Below are 14741 nucleotides of genomic sequence, written 5' to 3' on the forward strand. Positions count from 1 at the left end.
GCTCTGTGCCGACAGCTCAGAGCCTGGAGCCTGTTTCAGATTCTGTGTCTCCCTCTCTCTCTGCCCCTCCCCTGTTCATGCTCTGTCTCTCTCTGTCTCAAAAATAAATAAACGTTAAAAAAAAAAAAAAAAAAGACATTGTCATGCCCTGCAGGAGTTTACAGTTTAGCCAGACCATTATAAGAAAGCCCAGATAAGACATATCGAGTACAGGGTCAATATTGTCTTTATGGGAAGATAGATTTAAATGCTGACTTCTCCTGGTGCAGCTAAGTTGACCTGATTTACCCATGAGTCATCAGGACAGGCAGGTCCGAGTGTCAGGAGGGACAGCTTCCAGGTCTTCATGTCCTGCCTGAGGGGAGGGTACTGGGGCTAAAGCAGTTTCCAGACCTTGTCCTGGTGCGGCATGAGCGCCAAGGAGCGGCACCACGGCTTGGGAAGAGCCTGGCAGGCCTGGAATCATTTCTGGGTTGGAGTCCTGGCTCTGCCACCTGCCAAACATGTGATTTGGGGCAGTGCTGGTCGGTGCCCAAAGCCTAAATGTGCTCATCCCTAAACGAAGACAAACCACCTCCCTCAGGCCACCGCAGTGAGGCTGGAATGAGATGCCACCTGCGAACACCCTGTAAACCATGAAGTGCCTGGCAAACGCCAGCTGTAATAGAAGCTGTTGGGTACCTGCAGGCTGGCAACGTACAGCAAAAGATGCTAATTTAAAAATGAAATTGAAGCAAAAATGTATCTTTTTCCCTCTGTCAAATAACTTGACATGAGCTGTAAAGTAGAGGTTAGGTGGTTTTGGCATCCTTGACCTGTCACCTTGGGCCAAGTCATTTCATCCTCTGGCCCGTTTCCCTATTGGAAAAATGAAAGGGGCTGTCTGTGTGAGTCCTGTGGTCCCTTACAGTTGTAACATTTCGTGACAGACATTGTGGCATTAGCAGTGATACGCAGCTCAGCTGAGATGAGTCACACTGACTGAAAAGTCCAAATGGGAGGAGGAAGTCTCTGGGTGGTGAGAATTTTCCTCATGCTGGAGGATCTGAGTCTCTGGGGAGACGGGGGTGAGACACTGCCGCCATCAAGAGGGGAGACTGAGAGGGGTGCCTGGGTGGCTCGGTCAGTTAAGCATCTGACTTTTGGCTCAAGTCATGATCTCACTGTTTGGGAGTTCAAGCCCCGCGTCGGGCTCTGTGCTGACAGCTCGGAGCCTGGAGCCTGCTTCAGATTCTATGTCTCCCTCTCTGCCCCTCCCTCTTTTGTGCTCTGTCTCTTAATGAATAAACGTTAAAAAAAAATGTAAAAATAAAAAGGAGGGGAGACCAAGAATGCATAAAGCGAGTGGCAATGTATTCATTGTTCTCTGTTCTCTCTATCTCCATAACCTCCTTTGCTTTCGAATGTTTCCTTAGATTAGACCTTTGGAAACCAGGCTTAACCCTTGTTTATTGAGTAGGACATTCATACAGTTGTGACCGCAGTGTGGTCTTTGTGCATTTAGTGACACTTGCCTTCGTGCTGCCTTGCTCCTATACACTTCTCATCATGTCGGAAATTAGATCAGAGACTATCTTATTTATCTTTGTGTCCCCAGCAACTAGCATGGTTCCTGGCACCTGAGAGGTGATCTGTACACATGTATTATTAGATGGGTAGATGGACTGATGATCTATTGGAGGGCAGTATGTACACGAATCTTGTTGATCTTGACTACCACTACCATTATTATAGCTACCACCACCCTTCGAGTAAAATGAGGTTTTAGCCTTTAGTGGCTTATTATTTCTAGAAATATTTCATACTCGCAAAAGAGTGCATGCTAAAAAAGCTTAAACAGACCCCGTAAGAATGTATTTTAACAGAATCTACAGTTTAAAAAAAGGCTAATTCATTTAATTACCTTTAATTAGGCAATTTATATATAGTATATAATACATGTGTATCTAATATTCAACACCACCCCCACCACAGCATACAAGGTCTTTGGTTTGTGTAATAAACAGTATAAAGTACTTACTCAGCCTGAAAGCCTGGGTGACTACCCTGATTCTTACTTTCTAAAGCTAACGGTACACAGTGAAATCTGAAAAGAAACTTTAAGATTGAAATAAAGAATTTCTTTTTAAAAACGCAGGACCCAAGGAGGGAAAAGTATCACACAGGGCATTTAGAAGTAGCGGAAGTGGCTGTAAAGAGCCCCACCAGTTGGGTCGTGGCAGTTGGGTCGTGCCGGATGGAGCACTGTTCTCCCTCACCGTGGCCTCCCCGTAGGAGGGAGGGCCACCAGGATGAGCAGGCGGGGCTGTTCGACCTCCAGGGGGATAGCTGAGCCGTGTAGGGGGACCACACCCAGTGAATTTCAGGGTACATTAGGTAAAGTCGGTTGAGGAGTTAGACCCAGTGCTCCAGAAGGTTCTCTTGTGCCGCGCCTCTGTGTGTGTGTGTGTGTTTTCCAGTAGAATCATTCTAATAGTGATGGAAGACGTACTCACAAAGTTCCTTTCATATGTGGAGGACAGCATCCAGAACTGAATATATACATGCTTGTTAAAAAATGGGGAAGGGATTAGAAAAATGTATTCTGAAGTTTGCTTACCAAACCAAGCCATTCTCTTGGCAAACTCCTCATAACCCTTATAGAAGCCCTTCCAGGCATGGCAGCATCATCTGCTCAAATACAGACTGCCAAAAAAAGAAGTCTTTTGGGGTCCAGGTGTGAAAGTTCTCATGGAAAAGCTGGAGCCAGTGCACTTTTTATAGCAGGTGGGATCACCTACCCTTATTGGAAATTAACTGCCCTTTCTGATTTCTTTTTGGCTAAACAGCTATATATCTCTTGAGAAAATCAGCAGTCCCAAGTTCCTATTCAGTTCACTTACCAGTTTTGCTTTATCTTTGCACAATTTTTGCAGCTTGCAGACAAGCATAATGGGTGAGAGTTCCAGTAAACTGGCTGGATTGTATTTCTTAGATTGAGTCATTGCTGAGAAACTTGCTTGTGAACAGGAAGCAGCCCATGAAAATGTCTGTACATAGTAACATGCCAGACTGAGGAAACTGGACTGTTCTCTAGTTGAAAGACAAAAGTGTGGAAGGATGGGTCCACTACTCGGGGAATAGCAAACTTGTGATCTCGGGTTTTAACTTGTTGAATAATTCATCTCTCGGTGTATGTTTGAAAATGTTTATTCTGTCAGAAATGGCTGGTTGTTAGAGATTGAGGAAATAATCCTTAGTAAGATTTCTCTAGAAGGAAAACTTGGACTATTGGTAACTATTACTACCTACTAGGATCTCTGCTGACACATAACTGCTTACTAGGCCAGTTATTTTTAAAAATGGAGTTGTAGTTATACAGAAATTAACTCAGTGACATTTACACTTGGCCTAGATGGCTTTATGACCCCTTCCATCTCTAACATTCTGTGATTTTATATATTTACACACACACACACGTACACTTTGTGATTCATTTTAATTACCTACTTCGTAATTATTATAGCAATATATTTAAAAGTTAGCACATCAGCCCAGTAGAACTAAAAATACTTGACTGTGGGCAAACTAAAAAGAATAACCTGTCCTCTGTCTTCTCTAGAATGCTCACTGTAAAAACAATGGGCATTGTTTGTGTATCTTCCTGTAATGAAGCAGTGGGAGAGATGCAAAGAGAAGTAAATAGGCAGATAACTATTTATGAAATATAATCGTCATCAGTGAGATGTATTTTAAAAATACACCTGCTTGGTGTCATTTTACTTTGTTTAGCAAGGATTGTGACTTGTGAACTAAGGAGTAACTTGTTATTTGATCAATTCTTCAAAATTCACATGCACTTGGTTGTTTTTGTAACCACCGGTTGCTTTCATTTGATAGGATTCATGTTCCATCTGGTTTTGCTCAAAACTATTTGAGCAGCTTCAATGGAGAAAATATTAAACCAGATTTACTTTTTACGTGAATAATATAACCACCAGGGCATAATCAATCTAAAGACTGAAGTGTATGGGGAAAAAACTACCAAAAAACCCCCCCATAGACTCTGAATGTCAGTAATTAATATTTGAATGAAGTAATTAATATTTGAAAGAGATCGCAGGGGAATAAAATTTAAAAGACACTATTTTCATGCTGGAAGTACATGATTTTAAGGGGTAGCTTGACATCAATTTGCTCTTACACAGTGAAGTTGGAAATGAGGAGGGGCACGGAGGTGGCTCAGGTGGTTGAGCATCCGACACTTGATTTAGGCTCAGGTCTTGATCTCACCGTTCAGAGTTCAAGCCCCAAGTTGGGCTCTGCGCTGACAGTGGGAGGCCTGCTTGGGCTTCTCTCTCTCTGCCCCTCCCCCCTTGCACAGGCACGGGCTTTCTCTCTCTCTCAAAAAAAACTTAAAAAAATTTTTTTTTAATTTGGAAATGAGCAGCTTTTATTTTCTACTTACATTTTTAGTAGTCTGTGCAGTTTTTTTTAAGTTTATTGGTGAAATTTATTTTTATAAACAAACCTCCTACCACCTTCCCATCCTAAAGACAAAATAAAGGATGAGGGAGGGGAGGACACTGGGTTGGGAGGTGCAAGCCTCATTGATACGTGTGAATATATTATAGAAACCATCTTATTTTTCATTTCAAATACTTCCCCAAAGCCTCAGTTTACAGAATTACCTTAAGAGAAGATTATGCTATCTTGCCTTATCTTTTCTGATTTTTTGGATCATCTGAGCATGAAAAATGCTGGTTTGTTCAAAGTACAAAACCTTATTTTGAGAGCGAGAGCAGGGTAGGGGCAGAGAGAGGGAGAAAGAGAATTGTAAGCAGGCTCCAAGTTGTCAGTACAAAGCCTGATACAGAGCTCGAGCTCGTGAACCATGAGATCATGACCTGAGCCAAAATCAAAAGTCGGATGCTTAACCGACTGAGCCACCCAGGCACCCCTGAAGACATGTTTAATGTGGGATTCAGTGTTCAAGGCCTCTCTTCTTTCTTTATCCTAGAACAAAGATACTTGTTTCTAAGTGGTATGAGTTAATAAACCAACTTCAGATTCCCCATAAAACATGTAATAGATTACACAGATGGCAAATGATGATATATACATTTTAAATATGAATATTTCCGTTGGACCAGATGGTGATTTAATGTGAATTGTCAAACATTTATGTTTCTTATTAAATTGTCATCTTTTGTGTAAGCCAAGCTAGCAGCATAATTTGCAACACACTCAGGAATCACTAAAGGACAACAACAAAAAAGTCAGATGCTAAGTGGCTCCATATGGCCTGTGAAGGCTCCCATCCAGCGCCTCAGTTGCTCTGGGAAGTTTTTCCCAGGTCTTCAGGAAAAATACCTGTTGGAATGCCGTGGAAACCATCCCCCTGCTTTCCTCTCCATCCCCAGACTCTACCGATCTGCCATTTTACCTGGTGGCCTGCCTTTTTGGGGGCCTGGAGAGGATAAGAAGCTCTTCTTTCTCAGGGCCTCAGGTTTATGTGCCAAAGAGCAGTTTTAGCTTTTCCTTAGGCATTTCCCTTCCCCGCTGTCCTGCGTCCTGTTCTTGTTTGTTATAGGCTCCACCCGGACTACTTCCTCTTAGACGGTTCACGAGCCTTGCAGAGGTGGGTCATTTGTGGAGTAAGTCATGTGCCTAGTCACAGGGTTCCTTGCAGGAAATGCTCACTGCCTGTGAGGGTAGCACAGAACAGTCCCAAGCCCGTGGGGTTCCCCAACAGCAAGTCTTAGGTGGACACATTTCTGCTGTTCTCATTTTCAGCATAAAGCTTTGTTTCATACACCATCAAATCTCTGCAGGTTTTTTTCTTCTGAAGTTGAAGTGAAAATTTGAGTAACAGAGTATAATATGTTAAGGCCATGACAAGAAACCCATTGTTGCTTTATTCAAAATTTGATCAGAACATTTGTTTTAAGGAATTCAGGGTAGTTAAAACTACCATTGCTTTTATTTTCAAGCATAAGTTTTCTTTTAGTGACTTCTCATAGCAACAGTAAATATTACATAAAATAAACTTTGGGGTGCCTGGGTGGCTCAGTCGGTTAAGAGTCCAACTTCGGCTCAGGTCATGATCTCACTGCTTGTGAGTTCAAGCCCCATGTCGGCCTCTGTACTGACAGCTCAGAGCCTGGAGCCTGCTTTGGATTTTGTGTGTCTGTCTCTCTCTGTCCCTCTCCCACTAGCACTCTGTCTCTCCCTTTCTCAAAAATAAACATTAAAAAAATAATAATAAAAATAAACTTTAAAAGGGGCACCTGGGTGGCTCAGTCGGTTGAGTGTCCTCTTGATTTCAGCTCAGGTCATGATCCCAGGATCATGAGATAGAGCCCAGTGTCAGGCTCTGCACTGGGTGTGGAACCTGCTTAAGATTCTGTCTCCCTCTGCCCCTCACCTGATGCGCTCTCTCTCTCTCTCTCTCTCTCTCTCTCTCTCAAAAATATATATATACAATTTTAAAAATTCAAAAAATAATAAACTTTAAATACAGAGGAGGGGTGCCTGGGTGGCTCAGTCAGTTAAGTGTATCCAATTCTTGATTTTGGCTCAGGTCACAATCTCATGGTTTGTGGGATTGAGCCCCATGCACTGACAGCTCAGAGCCTGCTTGAGATTCTCTCTCTCCCTCTTTCTCTGCCCCTCCTCTATGTGCATACGTGCGTGCTCTCTCTCAAAATGAATAAACTTAAAAAAATACAGAGGAAAACCTCCGAGAACACTTTGAAACCTGCTTTGTCCCCTGTGATCTCACTGAAGGCTGCCCGGCCTGCACTAAGAACAATTAGATGTTGTCACATGAAACATCTTTTGGTGGCATTACTGGTGGAGACAGTAAGCTAGAGCGGTAGGAGCTGCTCTGCCCCCTAGGGTCCAGCATTGTTTCAGATCAGAGAAGAATAGGATGCTCAAGAGCTGATCCAAACGATTCAGGTTTTATTTTTCCTGTTTGTGGATGAGGATCCATTAAGGTGCCCTTTTCTGATCCTGTTACGGGAAATTTTAAGAAATTGAATTAGTTTGGCTGTGCATTGAAGGGTAGTCATATCAGAAGTTGAATGGCTGTTGAATGGGTATATATGTGCTATCCATGCTTACATCAAAGTATAGGTTACTGTTTTTGTTTTCAACCCATGTTGCACAAGCCAGGGAGTCAATTTCAGACCCTCCCTGAGGAAGAACCGAGTAGCCTCCCTGCTGAATGTTTTTCAGGCTCCCACTACAGTTAGGTCCACAGCTTCTTTATTATCCATTGGGCTTGAGTTTGATCTTGCTTATATTACAGCAGGTATTAGAACCATCACTGTCAACATGCATAGCAACATTTGCATATACTTTACATATAGAGAGGTTTCTTTCACATCTCACTTGATCAGCCAACATCTGTATGGCAGGAGTAGGACAGAATAGTTATATACTAAATTTATAGCTAAACCATCTGAACCCACTCAAGCATCTCATCTGGTGGGGAGGGAAGGGGGAGAAAGGAAAGAATAGACTTGTATCAACTCTTGGTGTACTTGCCTCTGTTAATTTTAGAGTAAATACATTAGACATTTTCTTTCAGCCCATAGGGCTGGGTTCTGGGGATCCTCTGGAATAGTCTGATTTGTGAGCAGATGTTGGCAACATGAACTGCTTCAGCGTTCTTTCAGTTCTTTTATGAAAAAGTCAAAGCTGGATATTGATTTTTATCCTGAGATCTCTTAACAAGGAGAAGGCCCCGCCTAGGCATTCTGGGGAAATTAAGGAAGGGATGTGTCAGAATGGCCCCTAGGTGCAGGGGCAAGTGTTTGGGTTTCTCTTTGATTCATCTTCTGAAGAGCTCAGCACACTGTCCACATGTTTTTTTTTTGGGGGGGGGGGGGTGGCGGTAGGAACAGGTACTGCCGGTCTTATAGAGAGAAACTGGAGTTCAACTGAGACTGTGTGATCATGCATGCCTTTAAATCCTAGCGCTGGCATTTAGTGGGTGTGAATATACCAAACACCTCCTTAGTACCTGGCTCCTTTAGCTCCAGCTTGGAGAAAGCCTAGATAGGATACCCCACTGTTCTAAATTCACTAAGAAGATATGGCCCAATCTAATTAGAATTTTAAAGTAGGTTTCTCTAATACCTTGGACCTTTCTCATTCAACACCTTTGGATAAACATGTCCATTAGCATGGAAACACATCATTTTTAAAATGGGAATTATTTTCATGTTTTGTGTTAGTGGGGAGTTCCCTGTGGAGATAGCCATGTATGAATAAATGCTCTGTGGTTGCTATTCTGTGTCATGGCCAGGAAAGTGAATGAGGTGATGTGCTCAATCCAGCCTTCTGTAACCTGGCCACTTTTTCACATCCCCAAGATGTTAAAGCAGAGTATATATACGACAATGGATTTTATATCCTGCCCGGTTTGGGAACCACTGGCCAATGATCAGATTTTATTTTTTTTAGTGTAGCTTGTGGTTAAAAAAGCATGAGTCCAGGATTGAGACTACCCAGGACATATCCCTGTATACTTCCTAGAAGTATCCCTTCTTTCTAAACCTCAGTATTTTTATCTGTAAAAAATAGGATGTATGTTATCTTCATATGGTTCTTTGCAGATTAATTTGTATATATATAAAGTACTTTTAACAATGCTTGGCATGTAGAAAGCCTTTAATAAACGTTGGCTTAAAAAGATACACGTTAGCCAGTTCTAAAGAGCTACAGACGGTGTTATAATTATACCTACTCTGTTTGCTGTAGACTCTTTAACACTGCTCAAGGCTAGAATACTGATAAACCCCATGGTCAGGAAGGGTTTCACAGCATTTAAGATTCTACCACCAGGGCTCGAATGCCATAGCCTCTGCTGTCCATGTAGCTGTGCTGCCTTTAGGCTGGGTGGCCTGCCCCCTCCTTTGTTGGGTAAAAATAGCCTGACTGCTCAGTGAAGCAACAGCCATGTTATTTTTGTCCTTGGAGGCAGAAAGTAGAGTCTAGACGCACTGGGCAACCCTGTGCTGCCAGCCATCATCAGAACCAAAATACATGTGATGTTTGTGCATAGTGTCTACTGGCTTTCAGGCCCCAACTGCCTTCCCCCATGTCTTGATTTTTCCAGTCTCAATCTCATTTTCTTATTTTCAGTATAGATGATTTCTTAAATGGAAAGTGATTTAAATTTCCTACCTGTGAAGACTTTTCCAAAAACTAAAGTTATAAGTCAAAAAATTGCTTTTGACATATTTGTGGTTAGGAAAATCTGGACATGGTACCTAGGCCTAGTTTTGTTATAGAGATATAGAGATATAGAAATAACCATTCCTTCATTCATTGTAAGATCTCCCCATGTCTTAAACTTTCAGTACCTTCCATCCTTCTGTGGAACCATGTTTGTTTTTTTTTTCTCCTGTGTGTGTGTGTGCGTGTGTGTGTGTGTCTGTGTGTTTAAGAGGGTTATCTGTGATTTCTCAGAAGTGAAACTAGTGGGTACTACCCCTTTTCCAGGGCCAGCCTCTTGCTTCACCCATGGGTCACAAGATTACCATTAGCTAGGACTTTTCTTTACCAGTTTGTTCATACCTCAGGAGCTAAAACTCAAATCAAGAGGAAATTGTTTTAATAAGTGAGCCACAGGGATTAGAGTAGCAAGAAATGATGGGGGAAAGTAATCCAGTGTAGGAAATACCAAAAGATTGGTGATATTTCGCAACTGCTAGATTGACATTTAACCAGGGTTTTTCCCCTTTTCTCTGTAAACTGTGTATTTGCTGAGGTTTAGAAAAAATTCTACATATTTGATCATGTTTTCCATGTCTCATAATACCAGTGGCTTGGAGTGTTTGCTCCAATTTCTATATTCCACTAAACAAGTGTGAGATTTCTTTTAATTCAAGAGCTGTAGTGTGCAACATGTTACTTTGCTCTTTAGTGACCTCTACTATCACCCAGTCGTTAATAATCCAAGTAATAAGTGATTAGAATGGATGGCTGTGTTTTTAGGTTTTTTTCTTTTAATGAATAGATTCATTGAATGGAATTAACTGTGCCCTTCCAGAACATTGGATCTGTGTTCCCATTCAGATTGTTTCTAATTTCCCTATCCCGCAACATCAATAATGGCATAATATAAATTTTAGGATCTCTGCCATTTTATTTTTTTTTCAACTTTTTTATTTTTTATTTTTTTTTTATTTTTTATTTTTTTTATTTTTGGGACAGAGAGAGACAGAGCATGAACGGGGGAGGGGCAGAGAGAGAGGGAGACACAGAATCGGAAATGGGCTCCAGGCTCCAAGCCATCAGCCCAGAGCCTGACGCGGGGCTCGAACTCACGGACCGTGAGATTGTGACCTGGCTGAAGTCGGACGCTTAACCGACTGCGCCACCCAGGCGCCCCAGGATCTCTGCCATTTTAAAAACCATCTTAACCATGGTCTCTCTTTCCTTTTTTTTTTTTTTTTTTTTTTTTAACATAGGACATGGATTTGATTGACATACTTTGGAGGCAAGATATAGATCTCGGGGTAAGTCGAGAGGTATTTGACTTCAGTCAACGACGGAAGGAACATGAGCTGGAAAAACAGAAAAAACTTGAAAAGGAAAGACAAGAACAACTCCAAAAGGAGCAAGAGAAAGCCTTCTTTGCTCAGTTACAACTAGATGAAGAGACAGGTGAATTCCTCCCAATTCAGCCTGCCCAACACATCCCATCAGAAACCAGTGGATCTGCCAACTACTCCCAGGTATAGAATTCTCACTTCTTGGGAAGGTGTGTGGCAGGGTTTAAGGAACTGATACTGACCGGTGAGTTTAAAATATCTGCATTGGAGTTCCAGATTTGCCTTTTTACTGTCTTCATGACCATATCAAGTCAACTTCCCAGCCCCAGCTTCCTGAGGAGTTCAAAACCTGACTTTCCTCACAGAGTCGTAAGGATTGAGAGGACATAAATTACATGAAAGTGCTTTGGAAGCTGTGGAAACGTCCTGTAAGGATCGACCGAGCAGCAGCAGTAGTCATAGTAGAAACTGTAGTACAAGAGTACTAGCGTTTTATTTCCAGATGGGCAGTTGAAGCTCAGAGATTCAGTAACTTGCCCGGAGCACACAAGAAATCAGGGAAGCCAAGATTTGAACCCAGATGGTCTGGTCTGTTTGATTCTGTGTGCTATACTACACTAAACTGATTTCAGGAGAAGAGAAACGTTTGAGTAACCAAATTGTAATCATTGTAGGACACTGAACAATATTTCTCTTCTTCTATGTCTTTCCTTTTTATCCAGGTTGCCCACATTCCCAAACCAGATGCTCTGTACTTCGATGACTGCATGCAGCTTTTGGCAGAGACATTCCCATTTGTAGATGACAATGAGGTACAACATTTGGTTAACAGCAAAACTCCCCAACTATATCTCATACATCCTATGAGTGTGCCTTCATTAAAGAAGTATTTTAGGGGGAAATTTTGTCAAAGAAATCTTAGCCTATAGATAACGTTACAATTCAAAAAAAAAAAAAAGAAAGAAAGAAAAGGTCCCTACACCATGCAAGACCAAATCCTCTTATCCTTGCATAGCCAGAAGCATGGATCTGCATAACCATGAAAACAGGTAACTCATTTGATACATACAGGTACTTAGAAATAAATTTGGGTGAGTAAAAAGCAAGCTGGGTAACAAACCAAGACTTGCTCAGTTAACGATTCGTTTGTTTTGCGTTTGAAGCACTATACTAGCTATTATACTGGGAGATGCAAATTAAATCCAAAAGCGTATCACTTTCCTTGAAATTTACCTTCAAATGCATAGGCTAAAACAAGCCAGTAAATGAATAAATGTGGAGTTATTTTGTCAGGGGGGGAAAAAAGATTTGTTTCATTATATAGAAATAGGGGCCACAGTACTGTTGGCTAATTCCAGTTTAAAGTGTTGTGATGGTGCGCCGGCATGTGCTTCTTTCTCCACTGTTGCTGGCAGACTCACACAGATAAATGCTTTGTCAATTTTAGGTTTCTTCAGCTGCGTTTCAGTCACTTGTTCCTGATATTCCCAGCCAAATCGAGAACCCCGTCTTCATTGCTCCTAATCAGGCTCAGTCACCTCAGACTCTTGTCACTCAGTCAGTCATTGCTGATTTAGACAATATGCAGCAGGACTTTGAGCAAGTTTGGGAGGAGCTACTGTCCATTCCAGAATTACAGGTAACTAAGATCTAATAACAGTAAGTGCCAAAAACACTTTCATATTCAGTGCCTTTAAATTATTTATTCCACTTACTCTTTATATGCCACCTACTTCTAGGAAGGATTGGAGGGTGCTTTTAAATTAGTCACGAGAGGGGCGCCTGGCTGGTTCAGTCAGAAGAGCATGTGACTCTTGACCTCAGGGTCGTGAGTTCAAGCCCCACATTGGATGTAGACATTACTTAAGTAAATGAAATTAGTCATGAGAGCTGCCCATGCTCACTTAAGTATGCTTTTGTTAATTAAATGGACTGGATGTCTTGAGGAAAGACCAAGTTGTAAACCTGAAGTCTGATCTAAGAACTGTGAAAATAATACATATGCTTACACATAAATATCTGTTAGAAATAGGAATTATCTGAATTATAGAAGACCTTGGGAAGAATGAGGGTGGGGAGAGAGTTTACCATCAAATATAGATTATCAGCTATTAAAAACATTTGCATTCAGGGGCACCTGGCTGGCTCAGTCTGTGGAGCTGGATGGAGTGTGTGACTCTTGACCTCAGGGTTTTGAGTCCAAGCCCCACATTGGGTGTAGAGATCACTTAAAAATAAAATCTTTCAAAATAAGTAAAAATATGTGCCATCAGATACAGATTATCAGCTGTTAAAAATACTTGACTTACATTTGGTAAAAATTTCTTTTCTGTGCAGTGTCTTAATATTCAAAATGACAAGTTGGTTGAGACTAGCACGGTCCCAAGTCCAGAAACCAAAATGACAGAAATTGACAACAATTATCATTTCTACTCATCGATGCCCTCACTGGAAAAGGAAGTAGGTAACTGCAGTCCACATTTTCTCAGTGCTTTTGAGGATTCCTTCAGCAGCATCCTCTCCACAGAAGATTCCAGCCAGTTGACCGTGAACTCATTAAATTCAGATGCCACAATAAACACTGATTTTGGTGATGAATTTTATTCTGCTTTCATAGCAGAACCCAGTAGCAGCAATAGCATGCCCTCCTCGGCTACTTTAAGCCAGTCACTCTCTGAACTTCTTAATGGGCCCATTGATGTTTCTGATCTATCACTTTGTAAAGCCTTCAACCAAAACCACCCTGAAAGCACAGAATTCAATGACTCTGACTCTGGCATTTCGCTGAACACGAGTCCTGGCCTGGCATCACCAGAACACTCAGTGGAATCTTCTGTCTATGGAGACACACCGCTTGGCTTCAGTGATTCTGAAATGGAAGAGATAGATAGTGCCCCTGGGAGTGTCAAACAGAATGGTCCTAAAACACAACCCGTACAGTCTTCTGGAGATACAGTCCAACCCCTGTCACCATCCCCAGGGCACAGTGCTCCAGTGCGTGATGCCCAGTGTGAAAACACGCCCAAGAAAGAATTGCCTGTAAGTCCCGGTCATCGAAAAACCCCATTCACAAAAGACAAACATTCAAGCCGCTTGGAGGCTCATCTCACAAGAGATGAGCTAAGGGCCAAAGCTCTCCACATCCCATTCCCTGTTGAAAAGATCATTAACCTCCCTGTTGATGACTTCAATGAGATGATGTCCAAGGAACAATTCAACGAAGCTCAACTGGCTTTAATTCGAGATATACGCAGGCGGGGTAAGAATAAAGTGGCTGCTCAGAACTGCAGAAAAAGAAAACTGGAAAATATAGTGGAACTGGAACAAGATTTGGATCATTTGAAAGATGAAAAAGAAAAATTGCTCAGAGAAAAGGGCGAGAATGACAAAAGCCTGCATCTACTGAAAAAACAGCTTAGCACCCTGTATCTTGAAGTCTTCAGCATGTTACGTGATGAAGATGGAAAACCTTACTCTCCTAGTGAATACTCCCTGCAGCAAACAAGAGATGGCAATGTGTTCCTTGTGCCCAAGAGTAAGAAGCCAGATGTGAAGAAAAACTAGATTTGGAAGGATCTGACCTTTTCTGAGCTAGTGGGTTTTTTTGTTTTTTTGTTTTGTACTGTTATACTAAAAGCTCCTACTGTGATGTGAAATGCAAAAACATACTTTATAAGTAATTCTATGCAAAATTATAGTAAAAACCTAGTATAGGAAATAATATAAACTTTAAAAAAGCATTAAGGTAAGTCATCAGTATGCTGAATCAGTAGTTTCACTTTAACTGCGAACTTAATTTCTTAGAACACCATTTGGGCTAGTTCCTGTATAAGTGTAAATACTACAAAAACTTATTTATACTGTTCTTATCTCATTTGTTACATTCATAGATTTATATGATACATCTGGCTAAGAGCAAATTGCAAAACTAACCACTATGTACTTTTTTATAAATACTGTATGAACAAAAAGGCATTTTTTTATATTAAATTGTTTAGCTATGGCAAAAACCAATTTAGTTGAAAAGCTGGTACTAATAAAGGAGTATTATGACTGTTAAATTATCTTTGGAATTCATTTGAGTTTATTCACAGTATTTTCCATAACACACTTAACATATTTAGAAACATTCTTAACATTCAGAACATTTCATTATAAATATGAAAAGCATTTTATACTGAACTTCTGGTC

At 41.2% G+C, this 14741-nt stretch overlaps 1 protein-coding gene across 2 annotated transcripts in view; it reads left to right on the forward strand.

Moving 5' to 3' along the window:
* Window positions 1-14614, forward strand: part of NFE2L2 (NFE2 like bZIP transcription factor 2) — a 35664-nt gene extending 21050 nt beyond the window's left edge. For both annotated transcript variants that reach the window (XM_058713055.1, XM_058713061.1), the window contains exons 2-5: window positions 10467-10733; window positions 11273-11362; window positions 11998-12189; window positions 12888-14614. In XM_058713055.1, the coding sequence (XP_058569038.1) occupies window positions 10467-10733; window positions 11273-11362; window positions 11998-12189; window positions 12888-14114 (1776 nt within the window). In that variant the 3' untranslated portion in view covers window positions 14115-14614. The remainder of the gene's footprint in view (window positions 1-10466; window positions 10734-11272; window positions 11363-11997; window positions 12190-12887) is intronic.
* The last annotated feature ends 127 nt before the right edge of the window (window positions 14615-14741 follow it).

Source organism: Neofelis nebulosa, chromosome 2 (genome assembly GCF_028018385.1).
Source record: "Neofelis nebulosa isolate mNeoNeb1 chromosome 2, mNeoNeb1.pri, whole genome shotgun sequence".
Taxonomy (NCBI): Eukaryota; Metazoa; Chordata; class Mammalia; order Carnivora; family Felidae; genus Neofelis; species Neofelis nebulosa.